The following is a 19,653-nucleotide window of genomic DNA, read 5'->3' on the forward strand; positions in this document are numbered from 1 at the left end:
TTAGAATCTTGCATGTGTTGAGGAATTAAGCTGTGTATTCAGTTTCCAATACTTCTGGATATATACTTACTTTAAAAAGAAAAGAAAACAGATGTCCAAGCCTATTGCTTGCTGGAAAATAGATGAACACTATCCAGATTTTCAAGACCTTGGTAAAGTACGTAGAGCAAATGGGTTTGTACCCATCAATAACATCTTGTCATGCAAACTATTAATTCAACAGAAAAACCTTTACTTCCACATTGTCTTATGGGGCCATATGTCACAAGAACGTGCTCATCCCGAAGTAATAGGTTTCAACTAATATTACGCTCCGAGACTTAGTATCTAGGGAACTTCACTTCACCTCCTGCAGTTTTACAGGTGCCCAGCTCAGCTTCTCTATGTTTCTTTGAGGATATGAAATGTAAAGATAGCTGTGGATAATACATAAAACTAAAAACAAAGCAGGAGGAGTTTGTCTTATTACTTTTAACAACAAAACATTTAAACATTTTGCAGTGTTATCATCTGAAAAACAGATTCCTATCATACTATCAGCCAAAGCCAAAAGCCCAGAGGGCTGGGAGACAGGGCTGTCATTGTGTGACAATGCAAGGGACTTACAATGATGGTGATGGTAAAGAACAGCTCTGTTCAGGATGGGGCTGCAACTCACACCACACAGAGGCAGATCATTTGGGCTTACCTACTCCACTTCCACTACATCTCAGCACTTTCTTACTCTCCCAAGGTTGGTAGGCTCTGGGTTCACCATCTTGCAATGAGATAAATACCCTTCTTGCAAAGACCCCTCCTCCCACTTCTATCTCCCCATGTGATTTCCTCACTAAGGATGGGATGCGCTCAAATGTAACTGCATGAGGAGCACAGCTGGACAATGCTGGATATCCAGTGTCTGCAATATGCAGACAGGATTTTAATTCTACCTTATCTCTGATGGAATTGTACTTTTCTTCTTGCAAAAAGGAGAATCATCTAAGTTTCATAACAAATTTCTCTTCTAGCAGGCATACTCAGCACTTATGAAGAGCTTTTCCAGGTATGACTACCTGAAGCAAACCTCATTCACGTGCTCCCACTAACACCTAGAAGAGACCAGCGAAGGATGAATGTTTTAAATGTCTTACCTCCCAAAGGTACCTTTGACAATTTAGATAATCCTCATAACTGTGCAGAGAGTTAAGTAATTTTTCCTAACCACTAGTTATAAACTTTTTTGGTCAGTGGACCACAGTCAACCCTTAACATTTCTTGCAATTATCAAACTATCTCTTAAACTCAACTGGAAACTTGACAGAAAATACTGTTACAATTCTTCAGACCAACTGTGGAACTATTATCATGGACTGCAGATCACCTGTGACCTCTGGACCACTGCTTGGGAGCCACTCCCTATGCCTTGCTGTCAGTCATCCCTACCTGTGACAGGTCAAGATTACTTTTAACCTCTCTCAACTCCTCATACAGTGGTCCCATCTTAAATCCTGTCTGTCAGATGCTGCCCTAATTCATATTCCCTTATGCACCTTATTCTTGGAAATAATTTGATTGATTGAGCAAGAAGGGGGGCAGGATACAGTCCATAAAAACTGTGTTTTGCAGTCTTGTCCAGAAAAATCCTGGGATTGTGAAGCATTATTCAAAATCTTTACATACTGAAGAACTAATTTCTATTTAAGGCAAAATACTAAGGTCCAAGCTCTTCTTGTAAGGATGAAATAGCTACTTTGAGTTAATTTTCAAAAGGCAGGTGAAATCTTTAGCTGTGATTTCAAACAAATTGACTCTATTTAGATGATACTTTACCTGTATGGATTGGAATTTGGAGTGATTAGTTCAATGATATGAACTTCTCTTTCTTGGACTAAGCTAGACATAAGGCACCCCTCTGCTGTTTTTGGTTGTAGGTATCCCGCAAGGTAATTTAGAGAGAGAAAATTCTTTTCTATGTTGCACGAGGGAGGAAAAACTTGATCTGGAGGGGGAAAAAAAAAGCAAGTATATGCACCTTTACACATAGATATCAGCTTACATGCATGTCTGTACTGCATCTACTTCAGCGAGGCACTATATTTTATGACAAAGGTTTTTAGGCTAAAAGATATATTATCTATCACAAGCACTTATGACAAATAAACATAATATTAAAAGGAAGATCACTTGCAACAACACAGCACATCTCTGGTGCAAAGTATATACTTCTAAACTGAACATTTTCTATTTACAGATTAAATATTAAAGAAAATACAAAGAGAAATCTAAAACCAATACTGAAGCAAAATATGTGAGTATTTTTCAAAATGAATAAAATACATTTATTTTGTTCCTTGCAGCTTTAAAAAAATATTTATTTCTTTTGAAATTAACTCATAGAAAACTTTTGTGATTAATTCCTTCTCCCTTTAGAAAATGTTTTATTCTTGTTATGATAAACTTACCCTATTTAAAAGATCTCAGAAAGTATTTTCCATTTCCTTACTCAATATATTTTCCTATATATTGTGTAGGCAGAGTCAGTGTTGTCTAGAAATATTGTAGTTCTCTTGTGCATGGAAAATCAAATATAGCAAGAAAAGGTTGAAATCGGTTGTTGCTGTTAAGGAAGTCTGACCATAATATCCATAACTGAAATGAAGAAATTCTAGAGTAGATATTTAGTGTCTCTTTTGGTTTTAACTGCCCACCTGATCACAAGCATTAACTAGGGTACAATACAAAATATAAAAAATAGTCACTTGGTATGAAGTTCTCATGCACAGCCTACATTGCTGTACCCCAAGAAGCAGTATTTCCACTGAAAAATAGAAATACTTTGTATTTCTGAGATAACTTTACATATGAATTGTTATAATACACAGAAGAACTAGTTATCGTGTTCAAAGACACAAAGTCCTGTAAGAATATAATTCCAAATGGCTGGCTCTTTGACCTTTACTTTACAAAGAAGGCTTTCCTATTAAGGTCAGTAGCAAGATAAAAAAAGAAAAAAAAAATCAAATATAATGCATTATGAATGCAAAACTGCGGATGAACTCTTAAAAGCTGAGCTGAGACCACTGTTAGCATTTGCTCCCTAAATTAGAGCTGAAATGTCACCCCTAAAGCACATTTCTGGGCGGTACACAACTTTGCAGGGAGACCAGAGACTCCTGTGACCCTGGCCACTGCAGAAACAATTAGGGGAGTTTCTTCTCCTGATCTTACACAAAGTAGTCTTTGAATATTAACCTTGCTGTCTTCCCTACAGAATCTATGAAAGCTGTATGAGGCTGTAGCTATTCATACTGCCCAAGCAAAGCACTCCTCTAACATCTGGTATGTGCCCTGCCAGATTAGCCTTGAATGCAGCTGCAGTTCTGCCAGCTCCTCCCACAACAGCACAGAATGGAAAATGATCCCAAATGGTCTGTGCTGAGCTTGAATTTATATATACACACACACACAGATACTAAGTATTTGCTTCTCAGCTGCCACACAACACAATTCAAGCCATAAAATAGCAGCCTCAGTAGTTTGTGGATAATTACCACACGTGCTATTGTTTGCCATTGCAAAGAACTTGGTTCCTGCTCCTGGCACTGCCATTAAATGTCTCTGGAGCTCTCAAAAACCGCTGCTCTTGCCACCACCAGTGCAGAGGCTCCCCAGCCTGGGCCTCCGCTCGATAGCACGCTTTTCTCTGTAGCAAATTTTAACTCTGTCACTGGCTACTTGACATACACGTTTACTCCCTTACTTTAGCAAAACATATTTACTCTCGTCCATACTAGTTACCAAGATCTGGGCTGGAACACAAAAGAAAAGGGGATCCACTTCATCTTTCTTTAGTCACCCCACTTCTTTTCTTTTTTAGTTTCAGGGCTGTCTACTTACTTTGGAAAGGGACTGCAGGTGTCTGCAATCAATTAAAAACCTTACTAAACCAGCCAGCAAACAGTCAATTTATGGACCCTGTGCCTCTCTAATCTCCACAGGCTCCCAGTATGGAATCAGACATGAGGTTCACTTGCAATGCCCTCCGCAGAGGGTCTCTGGCCAGAATGCCCGGCTGTTGTGGGGCCCTGCTTGCCCCAGGAGTGAGAAGGCAGGCAGCAGAGCCACACGCAGCAGCCGGCAGCCGCCTTCTCCTTCAGCATGTGCCAGGCTGCTCGGATGAAGATGCTGGATTGCACACTGGGATCTGTAGTTTCTGCGGACAGCACCTCCATTTTACAGATGAGGACAGACACCATCTGCTCTGTTCTGCACAAATTAGGTGCCATCCGCAGGTTCTTGGCTAAATTGGATAACAGTTGAGTATCCCAGCTTAAAATCACGAGGAGGTTTTTATGAAAATGAGCACCGTTAATCAGGTGTCACTCTCCAAAACAGGCACCCTGGGCAGCAGCAGTTTGATTCAGCAGTAAAAATCCCATCCAGGCAGAGCTTGCCTTTCAAAGTCTGAGCTAAGGATAAGCAAGGTGTTTGGGATTTTCTTCAGCCACTCTCATAGTGGCGCTTTTTTGTGTGTATTTTGCAGTTTACTAGCCCTTAGCATGACAGAGATCAGAACCTCAACTGACTTTTAACAGCAGGGTATAAACAGGAGCAGGGAAGGGGCTGCAGAGGTCTCTGGAGGGAGGGTGGAAACTTTCAGTGGTAGTCACCCCCAGCACGACACATAGCTAAAGCCTGACACAACGCAATCATCTACAAGTATTAAACCAAGTACGGTGTGCCTGATACGTGCACTAGTGTGTACAGGCTACAAACTCAGAGTCAGGACTGAAGCTTCAGCTTCTGCAAGGACAGGAGCACAGTGTTACCATCTGTAAACAGCCTGTACATTTTCCAGTGTAGTTATTGTTATAGCTGACTATTTTTTTTCTTATTTAGCTAAGAAATGCATTGAAATTAGGCTCCCTCCAGGCTAGCACATCTGCCCTGGATTTCCACTGGTGGTACTGGATGTGTTAGGCAACATTTAGCTAACTGATAAGTCTTCCCGACTTGTAGAGTTGTATCTTATTGAAGCATGAGAAAGTAAACTGACTTCTGCTGAAAAACATGTACTAAGATCACTTTCACCATAAACAGTCCCACTTTCTAGAATCTGACAGCAATTATCACAGCAATCACATGGCCATGTCCTTCACTATACAAATCAAAGCAAGAACAAGAACCCCACTTTTTGTGCCCCCTTCCTCCAAACCCTCATTCTGGTCCCTGTAAGTTCTCACTGTGCTCACCATCCCTGAAGTATCTGATCAGCCCCTCTTTTGAATCAACATGATTCAGATGCACTTGGCCCTGACCCAGTTCACTAGCTTGCTCAGCTGCCTTTCTTTTGCACCTTCAAAAATGATTTCGGAGACCCATGGTATCAGAAGCAGTTTGAAAGATCTATGAAAGATCACCCTTCTTCAGATCTTTTTGTCCTCTGGCTTGCAATTTGCTGTATTCAGCTACAGCCTCCACTTCTGAAATGTTGCATCTTTCAGTTTCAGATATTTCTAACTTGAGTGAAGCTCAAATGTAGACAATTACATGAATACTGCCATTAGTTCTGTATCGGTCAAGTAGCAAGGAACTATTTCATATGACCACCTATAGATTATGAGTAATACTAGCTGTGATTCACAGACTGGCAGCTGACGGTACTTGACTAAAGCACTTGAGGAGTGTGAGTTTTGTATGAAAAGCCTGAAATGTCCATCAGCATGCACTGTGGTTTGTGGAATCCAGCGATTCCATCATTCACTCTTCAGAGAAGCAGACCAGGTCCACGTACCACGTGGTTTCCATAGAACTCCTCGCATGACTGCTGCAGTTCAAGAACTGACCCTCTCCCCACCCCTGAACACATGCATAACCCCCACACATACACACATATTCATTCTTCTGCCAAGAATTTAAATCAAAAATCGAATATGGCTACAGCTGAGCTAGTTTGTAGAAACTGTCTATTTTGGTTGCCTGCCAAGTTCCATTTTGTGTACCTACTCATAATAAAATTGTGTTTTAACACATTCTAGAGATGATGTAAAGCTCTCCTATTTAGCCGCCTAGTTTGACTGGAGACATGCAAATCAACAAACAAAATTTTATCTGTTTTTTGACATATCTAATTAAATGTTCATCTCTGCAACGCAGAGACCACTACTCCCGTGTATACGTTCCAAGAGCACTTTAATAAGCTAATAAATATATTTCTGAATGATTTTCTGGCATTAAAATCCAAGACTGGTGCCAAGTAGAACAAAAATCATGCCGGGGAATCCTGTACAAATTTGGCAGGATTTGGATAAAACCAACAGAGGCATGTTCCGATTTTGGGGGGCAAGCCTCATGCTTCAGGAAATCAAATGATCAGATACAGGTGGTTAGGAAAGAGTGTTTTCTCCACAGAAGGTTTTTGGGGATTTTTTTGTTGCCAACTAGTTCAGCTATGCATGAGTTTCTGTAGAAGTATTGCTGAAGTACTACTAAATTAGGTTGCTGGTGCTAGCAAATGCTGAGCCCACCAGTACTCGTTGGATGTTGATAAAATGTTTTATTGATTTCTACTTTTCTCATCACTGAGATTCTTGAGACAACAATTAGTTTCAAAATATCTGGACCGATAGCTGCATTGCAAATCAGTTCCAGTTCACTTTTACCAGCCTTTATTCTTACTGCTTTTGGTTTAGCCTAAACCTGGATGTTTGCTCTAGCCTGAACTTGGATGACATCTTCAGAGAAAGAAAAAAACCAGTGAATTGCAGGCCATTAGGTAAAGAACACTAATATCTTAAAACATACCTGTGAAAAAGAAAATTTCACCCCCAATCATCCTGCACAATAGAGGAAAGGCTGCCCTCCCTGCAAAGTTCCCTTCACCAACGATATATTTTCCAGAAAATGAACTTGAATAGAGATAAGTGGGACATAAACCCTCCTGAACCGACTGCCTTGCTCCAAGAACGTAGGGAAGAGAAGAGCTGTGGCTCTTGTGTTATCCACAGTTTATGACCAGCTCAGGTGGAACTTCCCTGAAGAAGACATGTTGTGTGACTGGCAGCCAGCTAAAGGAAAGCATGAGCCAGAAGGTGCTACAGAGGCTCATAGTGTTAAGTTGTTGCAACACTGCTCAGCTACAGAACTACAGCCCAAACCCTCCCCTAATATGGGCCTCTGAAATCCCTGAGGAGATGGAGTCTTCTCCCACCTGCCCTAGGCCACCTGATGAATTTGGCATGCAGCTCACAGGGACAGGAAATCTTTCTCCTTGGAATGAAAATACACAAGGACATCAGACTGAGGCAACTTATCTTGGTGAGGAAAGCAGTATTTCTTTGCCCAGAGTAGTCTGGATCCTTATACAACCAAATACTGAACCCCGCCCCACCCCGCCTCAGGTCTTTCTAGAAATTACCCGTACCTCAGGTTCTCCACTTCAGTCCTTTAGATAAAGACACTCAAACAATCACCATGAGTAGTTTATTCCTTTTAAAAAGGTGAAGCTTTGACTCCTGTAAGATTCTGGCCAATCGCATCCACATTTATGAGCATAAAATTATGGCACCAGAATCCATTAAAAGTTGCCTAAATCCAAGGTCTGGTCTTTAGACTTGTTCTTATATCTCTGCCTTCCCCTTTCATATCACATCTCTTAGAAAATGAGAGGCATGTTTAAAGATTAAAATAAAAAATGTGAAATAATACTACAGTGAGACTTATTCTCGGCATCTAGAAGCATGTATCAATTCTGTTGGTTTTGTTTTGTTTTACCTTCTCCTACTTTAATATAGATGTTTCTTGATATTTTGAGCTCCGTGAAAGATGTTACTGCTCCATATTCCTTCTGGGCCCACTGTAGCAGATGTTCATTTTTCTCAGGAAAAACCTTTTCTTCTGTCTCTGCTGACAAGGAGAAATTTCCCTTTTCAAACTGAACAACGGAACCTAAAGACACCTGATGGGAATAAAAACATATTTTCAATGTGATACATTTATCTGCACAGACAGGTACCATGTCTAAGCAATGTAATCTGTCACTGCATTCACTGAAGGTGATCATGGCTTATTTCCAACAATGCCTAAACTTCACGTGCTTTAACATCTGCATAATGATTCCTTTTTCAGAGATGTTTTTAAAAAATGAACCATCCATCAGCTTGCCTGGGGTGCACATGGCAGCTGACTAACAGAGGGCTCTGAGCTCCTCTTGGAAGTTGTACTGCTGCAGAAGTGGTACAACAGTGCTGCAAGGGGAGCTGAACTGTGAGGGCAAGGGGAAGGCTGGAAGACAAGAGGAAAATTAAGACAGGAGAGAGTAAGAAGATGGTCTGAGAAACTGAAGGGAGAGAAGGATGTGAAGCTCAATAAAACTGGGAACTAGTGAAGTAAATCCCAAATCAGAAAGAACATGAGCCTAAGCTCAGTGACAGATAAAGGCCAACAGAGAAACACAGAGTAAGGAAAGAGAAAGGCTAAGAGAAAGGGAAGATATTTACTTTTGCTTTATTTACAGGAAGCAAGGAAATGTTTTAGTCTAACGCATAAAGCAGATGAGTTACACATCTTTAGAAAAATCCTTATGAATAGGCTATATTAACTTAGGTCTTGACTGGAAAAACTAAAATGTTGTTTAAAATAGTCAAAATGGAAAAACAGTAAGTAGAAGTGTAATGGGTTCTGCGGGAAAGCCTAAAATTTTCAAATACAAATTCATTGGAGTGGCAGTAGCATCATTCAAGAAAATAAGGCAGCGCAGGGTCAGACTCTTTCAGATTGGGACCTGCTTCAATTTCATTGGTCTTGAGAGATAAACAAGTCATTCCAGATTTACTGCAAAGCAAGATCATCCCAACAACAGCCTTTTGACTCTCCTGTCCCTGCAGAGGGATGTGGTCAACACTTCCAGAACATTTGTCAGTTCTCAAGAGCTGACTATAGCAAGTGGTGAAAGAAGAGCGTTCCTTCATCTGCCCAGCCTCAAGAGCCATCACCCATCCATACACATCACTGTATCCTCCTTCAAGGTGCTTGAGGACTGAGGCCTGCATGCCCTACCCAGGATGGTCCTTCCATGAATGCTTTGACTAAGATGTAAAACATGAAGTCAAGAATAACATGCGCTTGAGTGAGAAAGCACAGCGAGATGAATAAGCTTTCAGGTTTGAATGCATCAGTGAAGATATCTTCGGACATATTCTCTGTAGTAGTGTGTAAGCAGTGCTTGCCCAGATATAACACACAGCCCCTACTTCCAGACTGCTGCAGTAGACAAGGCTTCATGAAAGAAGTACCATTTTCTTGTGCTGCTCTCAGAGAAGCCCAGGAGAAGTCTGAGCCACTCTGCTGCTCTCATCCCCCTTCCCTTTTGCTGTCTTTCTACTAACCCAGATTTCTTCGGTGGAACAAAAGTATATTTTTTTCTCCAACTGAAAATCCAAAACTACTAATGATGATGATTGAGAGTGTAAAAAATACATCATAACAATTTCTAACCTGTCCTGAGTATTACTTACATGTTATAGCAGGTTAATGGTCATAAGTATCTCTAACCTTTTAAACAACAAAATACATCAATAGCAATTATTTAACAGAGATTATCTGAAGTCAGGTTCCAACTACATAAATTAACTAATGGCAACCAACTATTACCTGCCCTGGAGCTATTGTTCCCAGTACTATTTCAGGATGTTATATCTCAGTTTGTTTAGCACCTGCAAATATTTGTCAAAGTAGACACATAAATTACATCCTTTGGCACACAGAAAGAATTTCAAAGTTCTCTTCTGTGCTTCCAGCTATTACATTAGCATTTATTATGCACATATCACATACTCTCCTCTAAGAGAAGGCCCTTGTAATTCAGAGTTCGGGTTGACCAGACTTGTCACAACAACCAGCTTAGGAATCCTTTTGCCAGAATAGTTTTCAAAGTTTAAACTAACATCTGTTTCAATTCTGAATGATCTTCCTTATTTGTTGTTTTTCATATGACTACACCATAAAACATTTCCTTTAAATGAAAAAAGTCTTTATTCAGTGTAACACAGAATACACCATATTCTCTCAATACTCTCATACTTCTTAAACAAGAAAGTAAACTCAGCCATTAGAGTAAATCCACTGCCCCCAAGTCTACAATACTAGGAAAAAGAGGGCAATAGTTATCTTTAAAACATATTTAGCAAATAGCATTCACTTACTTTTACCACTTAGAAGCAGCCACAGCATGGACTGATTTTATGGGGCATCTCTACAATGCTCCTAACACATTAAATTTTATAGCGTACACAGTCTCGTAGGATAACACCGACACAGCACAAGCCAGGTCCTGCAGGGACTGCATATAGCACACCTCTTAGCAATGCTGTCTTCTATATCTGAGGCATGTGGGACATCTTTATAGAGCTCTGGCCTAACTAGAAAAATCTCCTGTGCATAAAAATTACAGGATTTAACGACTTAAACAGTTATTATTTTGCACAGATATTGAATAGATGCTGGCATTCCACTCTCAGGAACAAATCTCCTTAACTACCTCAAAAATACTAGTTTATCCAATAAGTACAGTAGTTACTTTTCATGGACACTATTTCACAAAGTTTCTGGTATTTTTTATGGTCAGTATCAGAGTAAAGAAGTATCAGTGTAACTTTTTAAGACATTTGAGGAAAGCATGAGAGAAAATATTATTCCTTCTAAATACTGACCAAAGAAATGCATTAGCTTGCAATAATGCATTTTCACTGTATTTTTCATTTGAGATTTGAGATATTTAAATGTCTGCTAACACAACAGCTTTCTCCCTCAGAATATGCTTGGTTTTCCATTTATTACTAATTAAAACTTGAAAACCTTCTGCATCATCCTGCAGCATGACAAATGTCTTCCTGAGAGACAGATCCTATCAATGAACTCCGAAGTTACTGAGTCCTACTAGGGAGGAACAGACAGACAGAAAGCAGAGCAACTAAAAAGTCTGGCACAAGCATCCTCACTAAATGATCATACAGTAAACATCTTTAAATAAACATGAAGCTTATAATAATTTATTTTTTTAATCGCATACTAAAGTCTATTTGAAATGCTGGTTCCACTACCAGGTTTTAGAAAGGAGTGCAGAGTTCTGCTATGCCTGCCAATATTGGGATTTTTACTACACAGACCTAAGGCAAAGTTAAGTGAGCCAAGCACGTTATTTTTTCTGGAAAGAATTCAACAGACTCGTCCAAAAAAGGCAACCATCACTGTTTCAACACCTGCCTTGAACATTAACTACTTACTCTTCAGAACAAACCAAAAGTAGATCTCTCTAATGTACTTAGGATAAGCCAGAGCATTAAAACCAGAAAATATTTTAAATATTTGGGAATATATCAACAATTTTTATCTGAGCACTCATTACACAGCCGATTGGGGGATTAAGAAACTGCTGCCACATGCACTTTTATCTCCTCACTTCATCTCCTTCAGTGGTTACTTTCAGAGGTTGCAGAGTGGAAAAAGTGCCCCAGCTCTATTTCTTCCTGTCGTTGTGAGGACATTAAAAGTGACTGCACCAGAAACATCCTCTGCTGCTGAGTTCACCTACGTGCCCTGTCACATTTCTGAGGCTAAATGAGGAAACTTCCAAGCTTGGCATGGAAAATCAGTTTGCAAGACAAAAAAATACTGGCCATGGCCACTAACTACAGCAAGGACTGAAGTTCAAAGGGCTCCTCTGCAGTCAGAGAAAATGCATCCAGTACAGTATTTTGAAAATCTGCTACCAAAACTTGAGTATTCTATTGAAGAACAAAACATGTTTAGGAACATATCTTGATTACACACACTACTACCCCATTGATCATTGGGGAAAATAGGGACTGCGACTTTCTTTGCACTGTACAGAGGCAGGGAAACATATACCCCTCACACTAGAAAAAAAAGTGCCTTTATATGTCCCTTAAGAAAACTTTCCAGTCTTACAAAAACTGCCTTTGCAAGGCTGCCATGGTAGTTCAGGACACCAGCTACCTGGCAGAAGTGCCAAATGGTGTAAGTTACTATTCCCCAGAAGGAGCAACTCTCAGAACCAACCCTGAGTCGTCTCAAATATATACACTGGTGACCATGAACACTGCACATACTCAAAATAGTATCTTCTGTTTCTTATTTTACCTATTTCCTTCTCTCCTTTTAAATGTTTATTGCTTTTTTTCCTTTGAACCTGATCCAAGGGGAATATTTACTTTGTTTGTTTTATATTTTATAACATTTTAAGTATTTAACGTAGTTATAATTCAGAACTTCCAAGTAGGAAGCAAGTTCATAATTCAGCCTTGAGAGGGAGGTAGGCACCTTTGGGAGATGACTCAGAATACAAAGTTAGGTGTCCACAGCTACACAGCATGAACCAATCCCTCGCCTCACAGCAACAGCTACACCACTACCCACCAAGGTTCCTCCAGCACAAGTGACCAACAAAGCCACCCATAAAGCCAAGACTAAGGCAAATATACTAGCAGACAAAAAGCATCATCCTTCATATTTTTATCTGAGCTATACAGTATCAGACCTTTGGTGGAACACGTAGGAGAGAAATAAATCTGCTCAGAATAAAATTCAAAAACTTGAACCAACTTTCAGAGCAGCCCACATGGGATTCAGACTCAGATGGTGTTTTTTGACAATGTACTTTGATGTGCTTTGGTCCCCTTACAGAGGAAAGGTAAAGCCATGGATGGAGAAATATCAGGTATTTAGAAACTAAAAATGATCTCCTTTGTTGTTCATAAATCCACACGCAACATACAGTAATCACCAACAGAACAATTCTCTTTGGTAAGTGACTAAGAAACATGCTGCTTTTGAAATGACATGCAACATCTGTGAATCACCTATTAGCTTTGCATAGTCCTTACCAGTCACAGAGGTGTGATGGTATCAGGCAGTAGTGAAATTTTTCATTTTCAGTTTAGTGTTCTCAAGACCACTTACAGGCATCATAAAATTCCACTTCCAGTTTTCACATTTTTGAAAATAAACATATAAAAGAAGCAGCATTATCTTAATTACATTTTAGATTTTAATTCTACTTCCTAGGAGGTGCTCAGTTTGCCAGCTACCAAAGATCTTGGAATTAAGGCTGATCAACACTTTCTCGGAATGAAAGCAGAACCTTGTGGGATCAGACTCTTGCACATCTTTACGTATCTAGAAAGAAGATCCTGGGATTTTCTGTCAAAGCTGAAACTGTGTCAAAGCAAGTGCAACTTTCAAAACCCCCATGGAACAGTTACTAGAATGATAAAAAGGAAACAAACAAACAAAAAATCCACGTAAAGGGGCAATCTGCTCTCAAAGTTTAGGGCTCAGCAGGGGTTTATTAATCGCACACAGGTAACTGTCCACTCATTTCACATTAATCTAACAAAATCTTAATAGACTCAATGTAACACCCATTTGATCTGAACAAAATAAGGTAGCAGAAGCTTTTCCAGGGATTCTGTTTCAAGTTAGATTCAATTTAGTGGAAGAAGAGAAGGGGAGAATTAAAGCATATCTATGCAACTGCAGCTATAGTTTCCACTGGAATTGATGACTCAGTAACACAACCTGTTGTGATTTATTATCTCCACGTCACTAACACCAGTAGCCTGCCAATATCCACTGCCTGCTTCTGTAAACTTCCACTAGCTAAACCCCTGTTTACCAAAGCAAGCAAAGAAAGGAAGGAGCTCTGACCATACAGAAGAGAAAAGACCATCACAGACGCCTGTTCCAGGCCTTTCAGCCTCCTGCAAGATGGGTCTGGGAACACACCTCAACCACTAAAATGCCAGAATGTTGTTCTTTCCTTACTTTTGAAGCCTGGTTTAACTTAAAGCCCAAGTCTTTCTAACTATCAGCCTCCTTTGCTCTGGAAGTGATGGGTCTAGGCTCCTAGAGGGACCATGAGAAGGAACAGCAGTCAGGATCAGTCAGTGGCAGCAAAGAGAAAGACCAGCATGAGATCCAAGCAGCAACAGCATCTAGATCTGGCCCATCCACACACCTAACACAAAGTTTTGGTTGGAGTGGTGACCCATGAAGACAGCCCACTCTTGAAGCTGAAAGAAATACCAAGCAATAAAGCCTGAGTTTTGAAGAATGGCTTAAATCACCTGGGACAGGAGAAGATCTAGTATGAACTATGTGATACTCTTAGCAAACCAGGCTCCAGAAAAGCACAGGACTTCAAAGTCCCATGAAAGGAGGAACTAAGGCACATGGACCTGCTGTGCTTCCTCTGAAATTTACTGGCAAGCTGGTATTTTTGAAATATTTCTGCCCAAACTAGAGTGCTTACAGTGAAAGCAGAGGACACCTATGCATAAAATTTCCGTATTTTTGGACATCACACTACCACATATAGACATTTTTAAAATACACTGCATATTTGCTTCATGTACTATATCTTGCTTCTTAAGCCAGAAATATCACTTCTCTTCTGTAACACCTTCCTGAAGCAAGCTTTGAATGAAAAAAAAAAAAAACCAAACACCCAACCCTAGATATTTAAAGATGCCTTACTAGGGTTATTGTACTCCTTTTACTGAATGCAGACAATGCACCACTTCAAACATGTATTTACCACCCTGTCATTTTCTGCCATCCTTACTTCTGACAAATCCTTCCACTCTACTGCCAAGAATGTAAGAACAAGCACCATACATAGCCTAAGGTCCCCCTGATATTTCTGGGAGTAAACCACTTACATAGACTTTAGAAAACCAGGATTTTGCAGGGGGTTGAATCAGGCCACGAGATAGTCTCCAGGGAAATTTACTATTGTGAAAAGCATAATAAGAGTTACTATTTACTAAATACTGCTTTTAATTAGACACTTAATGTTATTTTCACATTCTTTCAAAAGGCAAGGAAATGGCGTGGGGAGGGGAAGGGGGAACATGAACTCTGCCAAGTGGAAAAGGGCAACTACAGGATTATTTCCAGCTCCTGAGTAGAACGATGAAGATTTAAAAAAAAAAAACAAACCCAAACCAGGATTCTATAGAAATGTAAACGTCCTTTTAAATTCCTCTTCACACTGTTACACAACACTAAAAATCTACTGCTTTTACTTTGAATAGTGAAAGGTCACTATTTATACCAAATCTATCACTAGTCATGCATTTCCTATCCTTCCTCACTCTTCTTCTAGCAGAGCACTCTGTTCACATCTGGGTCTGTTTAACCAGTGATTGGAAATTTAGCCTCCTGATTTCCCGTTAAATACTAGGCACAGGAAAACAAATAGCACTTGTTTTTCAGTGAGTTTTGTCAGTCATCCAAAATCTAGTGCAAACCATAGAACAGCCTGTGGTTTGGTGGCAGAGACCCAAAATATGTGAACCATATTTTCATGAAGTGAAAGGAATAAACCAGCTATTGGCTGAAGTAATAAGAACATGGCTTATTTCTTCTTAGAAATACAGCAATGACTAATAATTAAACTCTTCATTCTATCACTTACTCTTCTTTAAAGCTTTTCTTTTTTCTTTTCAAATCTCAAGCCAAGAGCATGTGATCTGGTTTTGTATTTATCATTACTGCTGTTGCTTCCTCTATTTTACTAACTTAACACACACATTCAGTCCTATTAAAGGGGTTCTTGTGAGTAAGGTTATTTGCTTGCATAAGTGCTTTCTCATCCATAACTCTTACTCATTCAATCGCCTGAACTCGGAGAGAGAGCTGAAGCATCACATCTTAAATTAAATATTATATAAAATCACACATGTAGATATTTAAGGGGTTTTTGGATCTATTCTAACAGGAAATCACAAAGGATTGGGTCCCTTCTTGCTTTGATTTAATTCTCACTACTTGCCCAGTAAAGACATTCCTAGGCTATAAAAGCAATTGAGAAAGCTACCAAATCTAAAGAAAAAATTAACTTGCTGAGTAGCACCTATAAAACTCTTTCTCGGCAGTTCCATAAAATTTCTGGTTTTCTGCCAAGACATGTTCACAATAAACCGCTTTTAGGGAAGGAGAGAAATAATGACTTGATGGAAAGGGAGGAAATTATTTTGTTATATGAAAATTATTTTGTTATGTGAAAAGAGTGGTGTAGTGGGAGAGGTCTGGTAAGGTTTTTCTCCAAGACTGACCTGCAATAAGATCACAGGCAAAGGTATTTTCTACAGGTGTTGCCTATCTTATGTAGAGTTGCAATCTGTCATAATCTAAGCAGCCTAATCACAGTGAAGATGTCCTTCAACTTCCTCTCCTACTCCCCCTTTACAATATAATTTTGGCATTTATTTCCTGCTGAGGAAAAAAAAAATTAGCACAGATGCTGAGTATTTCCCTTGCTGAACTGAGCAGACCTTCCCATCCATGCACTTCTGCTCTTCTGAATGATGAGAGGGCTGATGGTCCAGCCCAGAAACACCTGAACAGAAAATGCCCATTCCCAAACTGTTGTATTTTTGTGACATGTAAAAATATCCAATCAGACTAATATGACTAGATATACTAGTAATCAAAGTGGTGATTTACAATTAATTAGGTCAGGCAGAGTTCATGCACTAACGCATTTCAGGTATTTTCAGATTGAAATTCCATGATACTTAGGTATAGTTATTTTTAATATGATGAGAATAAACTCAAGACTTACTTTACTAAAATCACAATAATTTTCCCAGCACCACCCATCAAGAGATATATAACTCATGCAGAGCCTGAAAATAATCCTGTCTATGCCAAATGTATTGTTAACACCGAACTACGTAGTCACCATATATTTACTTTTCTGGAACACACACAGAAATTTATGTCAGGTTTTTATCAAGATGCCAAAATTTTCTCTTAAGACTGCTCACTAGTGTTCTCTCTGGTTTATAGATGGGGAAAGATGTTCCAAGAAGCAAAATGACAACACAATAGGGCAATAGACTTGTAAAGAATAACTCCCTTTAGCACCCGTGCCCCATCTCAGATGGCTTCCTCCAAAGTACTGTCACTCCATAAGCATCACCATGCTTCCATTCAGTGCCATGGGTTTGGAAAAAAGTCTTCAAAACATGACATTAAAAAAAAAAATTCTGATGCTAACAGAACATACCTTTGGTTTGGTTGGGGCATGCTATTTAATTTTAATGATAATTTATTCCACTGTGAGGTTTAGCCACCAGTAGAGACTGTGAGCTGCTTCCATGAAGATAAAGCATGTGACAAGTCACTGTGCTGAGTGAAGCTATGTGCATCACATGATAAAAATAAGTGCAAAACCACACATATACACCAAATTTACATTTTTATACTGAAAAATGTTTACCAAGAAGGTATTTTGTGCTTCCTTCTATACTATAACCATACACCCAAAGGCTGAATTTTCTCCCCCATTCATTTTAAACTTCTTCCTAATGGAGGACCAATGGATGGCCCAAGGCAAAAATCCAAGCTTGAACAACATGATAAGAAGTTAAACTCCAGCCCAACTCCGTAGTATGGTATTTTCCTGGTCTTTTGAATATATGGTGACACAAGCTTTATATCTTTTCATCCTTTCCTTTAAATAAAGCAATCTGGGGCAGCTTAGCTTTAGTGGAAACTCAAACAATGAATTCACAGAGCAAAGGTAGCAGACCATCTTCCTAATGAGGACACGGAGAACACACAGCCCTAACTCTACCCTCTGCTCCAATATAAACATCATCAGTGTGCCTTAGTTTCTCCATCTGTACAATGGAACTAACAACATTTTACAGAGTGCTCCGATTCATTATCTGCTCATATCCTGGAGTTATCTTCTCTGTTAGAAATAACCTTGGATCTTCTAATACAATTAATTTGTATTTTTTATTTATTTATTTATTCAAAACATACCTCCCTTTAACAGTTTGAGACCTTTATTATGATGTTTTACAGGGAAAAAATAATAGCTAGTAATAAAAACAAATAAACAGCTAGGACTTCACTAATGGTTACATGACCCTTTAACTACAAACTTTGACCTGACTCTAGGGGCGTTGTCTCTATCAAGCAATAAGTCCCAGAAGTTGCCATTTAAACTTCTTTACACTACTTACCTTTCTAACTAGGGATCAATCAATAAAACAGTGCAAATCATACTTTACATAAAGTATATTAATAAAATTGTGAATGAACGTATTGTATGAAAAGTCTGAAGGAGAAGCTGGAAAGTCAATGATTATCCTCACCGAGGCTTCCATAGAGACAGACACAATAGTTATGACACTCCTATGGTATGCGTGACACAGATTTCTGTTTTGAGCATAGAATTCATGGGAATTAAAAAAGGTTTTTAAAATTTGAAATATTTTATGATTCAAAATACTCTGTTTTCTGGCTTGGCTATACATTTAAGGAGAATGAACAAGACAGAGCTGCAGAAGTACATGAATAAGCCAAATATTTTCAAACAAGGGCCAAGGAAGTGAGGTCTGCACTTCATAGCCCTTGGAGCTGCCATTTACACTCCTAGGCTCAATTCTCTGAAACTTACTGAAGGCGGCAAGGTGCCAGGGAGCCTCTCTGCTACTAGAGTAGAAGCAGTATGTCCATCTGCCCCACAACAAGAACCCTTGATTCTGCAAAAGGAGAAGGCCAGAGGCAGTCCCAGAGCTTGCAGACTGGCACGGCCCAACACAGACAAACAGCTCTGCTGCAAAACTAGAGCCCCTTGATTTCTTTTTGGCACTTGCCCACAGGTACTCCTCAGCATTTCCCATGTTTTCTGTGCTGCATGATTCTGTGCTCTTTTCTTCAGAAAGCTTTTGGGAAAACAATGCATTTGTCTTTGCAAGCACAGAGGAACTGTGGAAAAGCAATGGATGATCACCAGAGTTTAAGTTGTTCAGCCTGTAACCTCATGGCCTATCATCCCAAGCGACACTAGCTACTGAGAAACTGGTGCATGAAAAGTGGTAAGGCTGATGAGCCCCTGATAAGTGACTGAAATTAGCTTATGTTTGTAGCAAAAATATTGCCTTTGAGGAAGAACACAGAGAATGAAGAGCTGGAGTGAGAGGGACTTCAGGGACTAAATTGGGAGAGATAATGGTGGATTGCTACTCTGGCATTTTTTGTTCTGCAATCTCATTCTTCAAGGTCTTTATAGAAAAGACAAATAGAAACCTTAACATGGCGGAAAGAAGGATACATAAATTACATGGCACTTGAAGAGATCCCAAATTGTCATGGAGAGCTATTCAGTTGTTTAAACATGATTAGGGATGGGTCAACATTGAGAGCCATTTCACTCCTTGCAACAGAAAGGTGAGCTCCTGTACGTGCACCGCTTATGGGGAGCAGTGTTATTCCAGTGCCATGGGTGCATGCTGGGAGGATGGTGTGAGGCACCACAACTTTCAGCCCTTACAATTGCCTGCAGAACCTAAGTGGCTGGAGTACTGAGAGGAAGCATTTGAGTCCCACCAACAGAGAACCAAACCTCTAGTGTCTGCCAGGTACTCCTGCCCCAGCATCAGTGGCCAGGTTTACTGTGGCTGTTCCTGAGGTCAGACAACATCTTGTTTGGAACAAATTGTGAGTGCTGCTGCTGATGTTTTCAAGCCTGTTTTTGTAACTACAAGAGCTTCAAACAGTTTTCTGAAGCAAACACTTAGCTAATGGTACGGTTTTGGCAGCTGAGGCTTTAGGCACATTCCAATTGTTCCTATG

The 19,653-nt window shown here is 39.6% G+C and overlaps 1 protein-coding gene across 4 annotated transcripts in view; it reads right to left on the reverse strand.

Moving 5' to 3' along the window:
• Window positions 1–19,653, reverse strand: part of TGFBR3 (transforming growth factor beta receptor 3) — a 129,857-nt gene that overhangs the window by 30,443 nt on the left and 79,761 nt on the right. For all 4 annotated transcript variants that reach the window (XM_074876481.1, XM_074876483.1, XM_074876479.1 and 1 more), the window contains exons 5-6: window positions 7,753–7,936; window positions 1,810–1,978 (exon numbers count right to left, since the gene is read on the reverse strand). In XM_074876481.1, the coding sequence (XP_074732582.1) occupies window positions 1,810–1,978; window positions 7,753–7,936 (353 nt within the window). The remainder of the gene's footprint in view (window positions 1–1,809; window positions 1,979–7,752; window positions 7,937–19,653) is intronic.

The sequence above is a fragment of the Strix uralensis genome, chromosome 8, assembly GCF_047716275.1.
Source record: "Strix uralensis isolate ZFMK-TIS-50842 chromosome 8, bStrUra1, whole genome shotgun sequence".
In the NCBI taxonomy this organism is placed as follows: Eukaryota; Metazoa; Chordata; class Aves; order Strigiformes; family Strigidae; genus Strix; species Strix uralensis.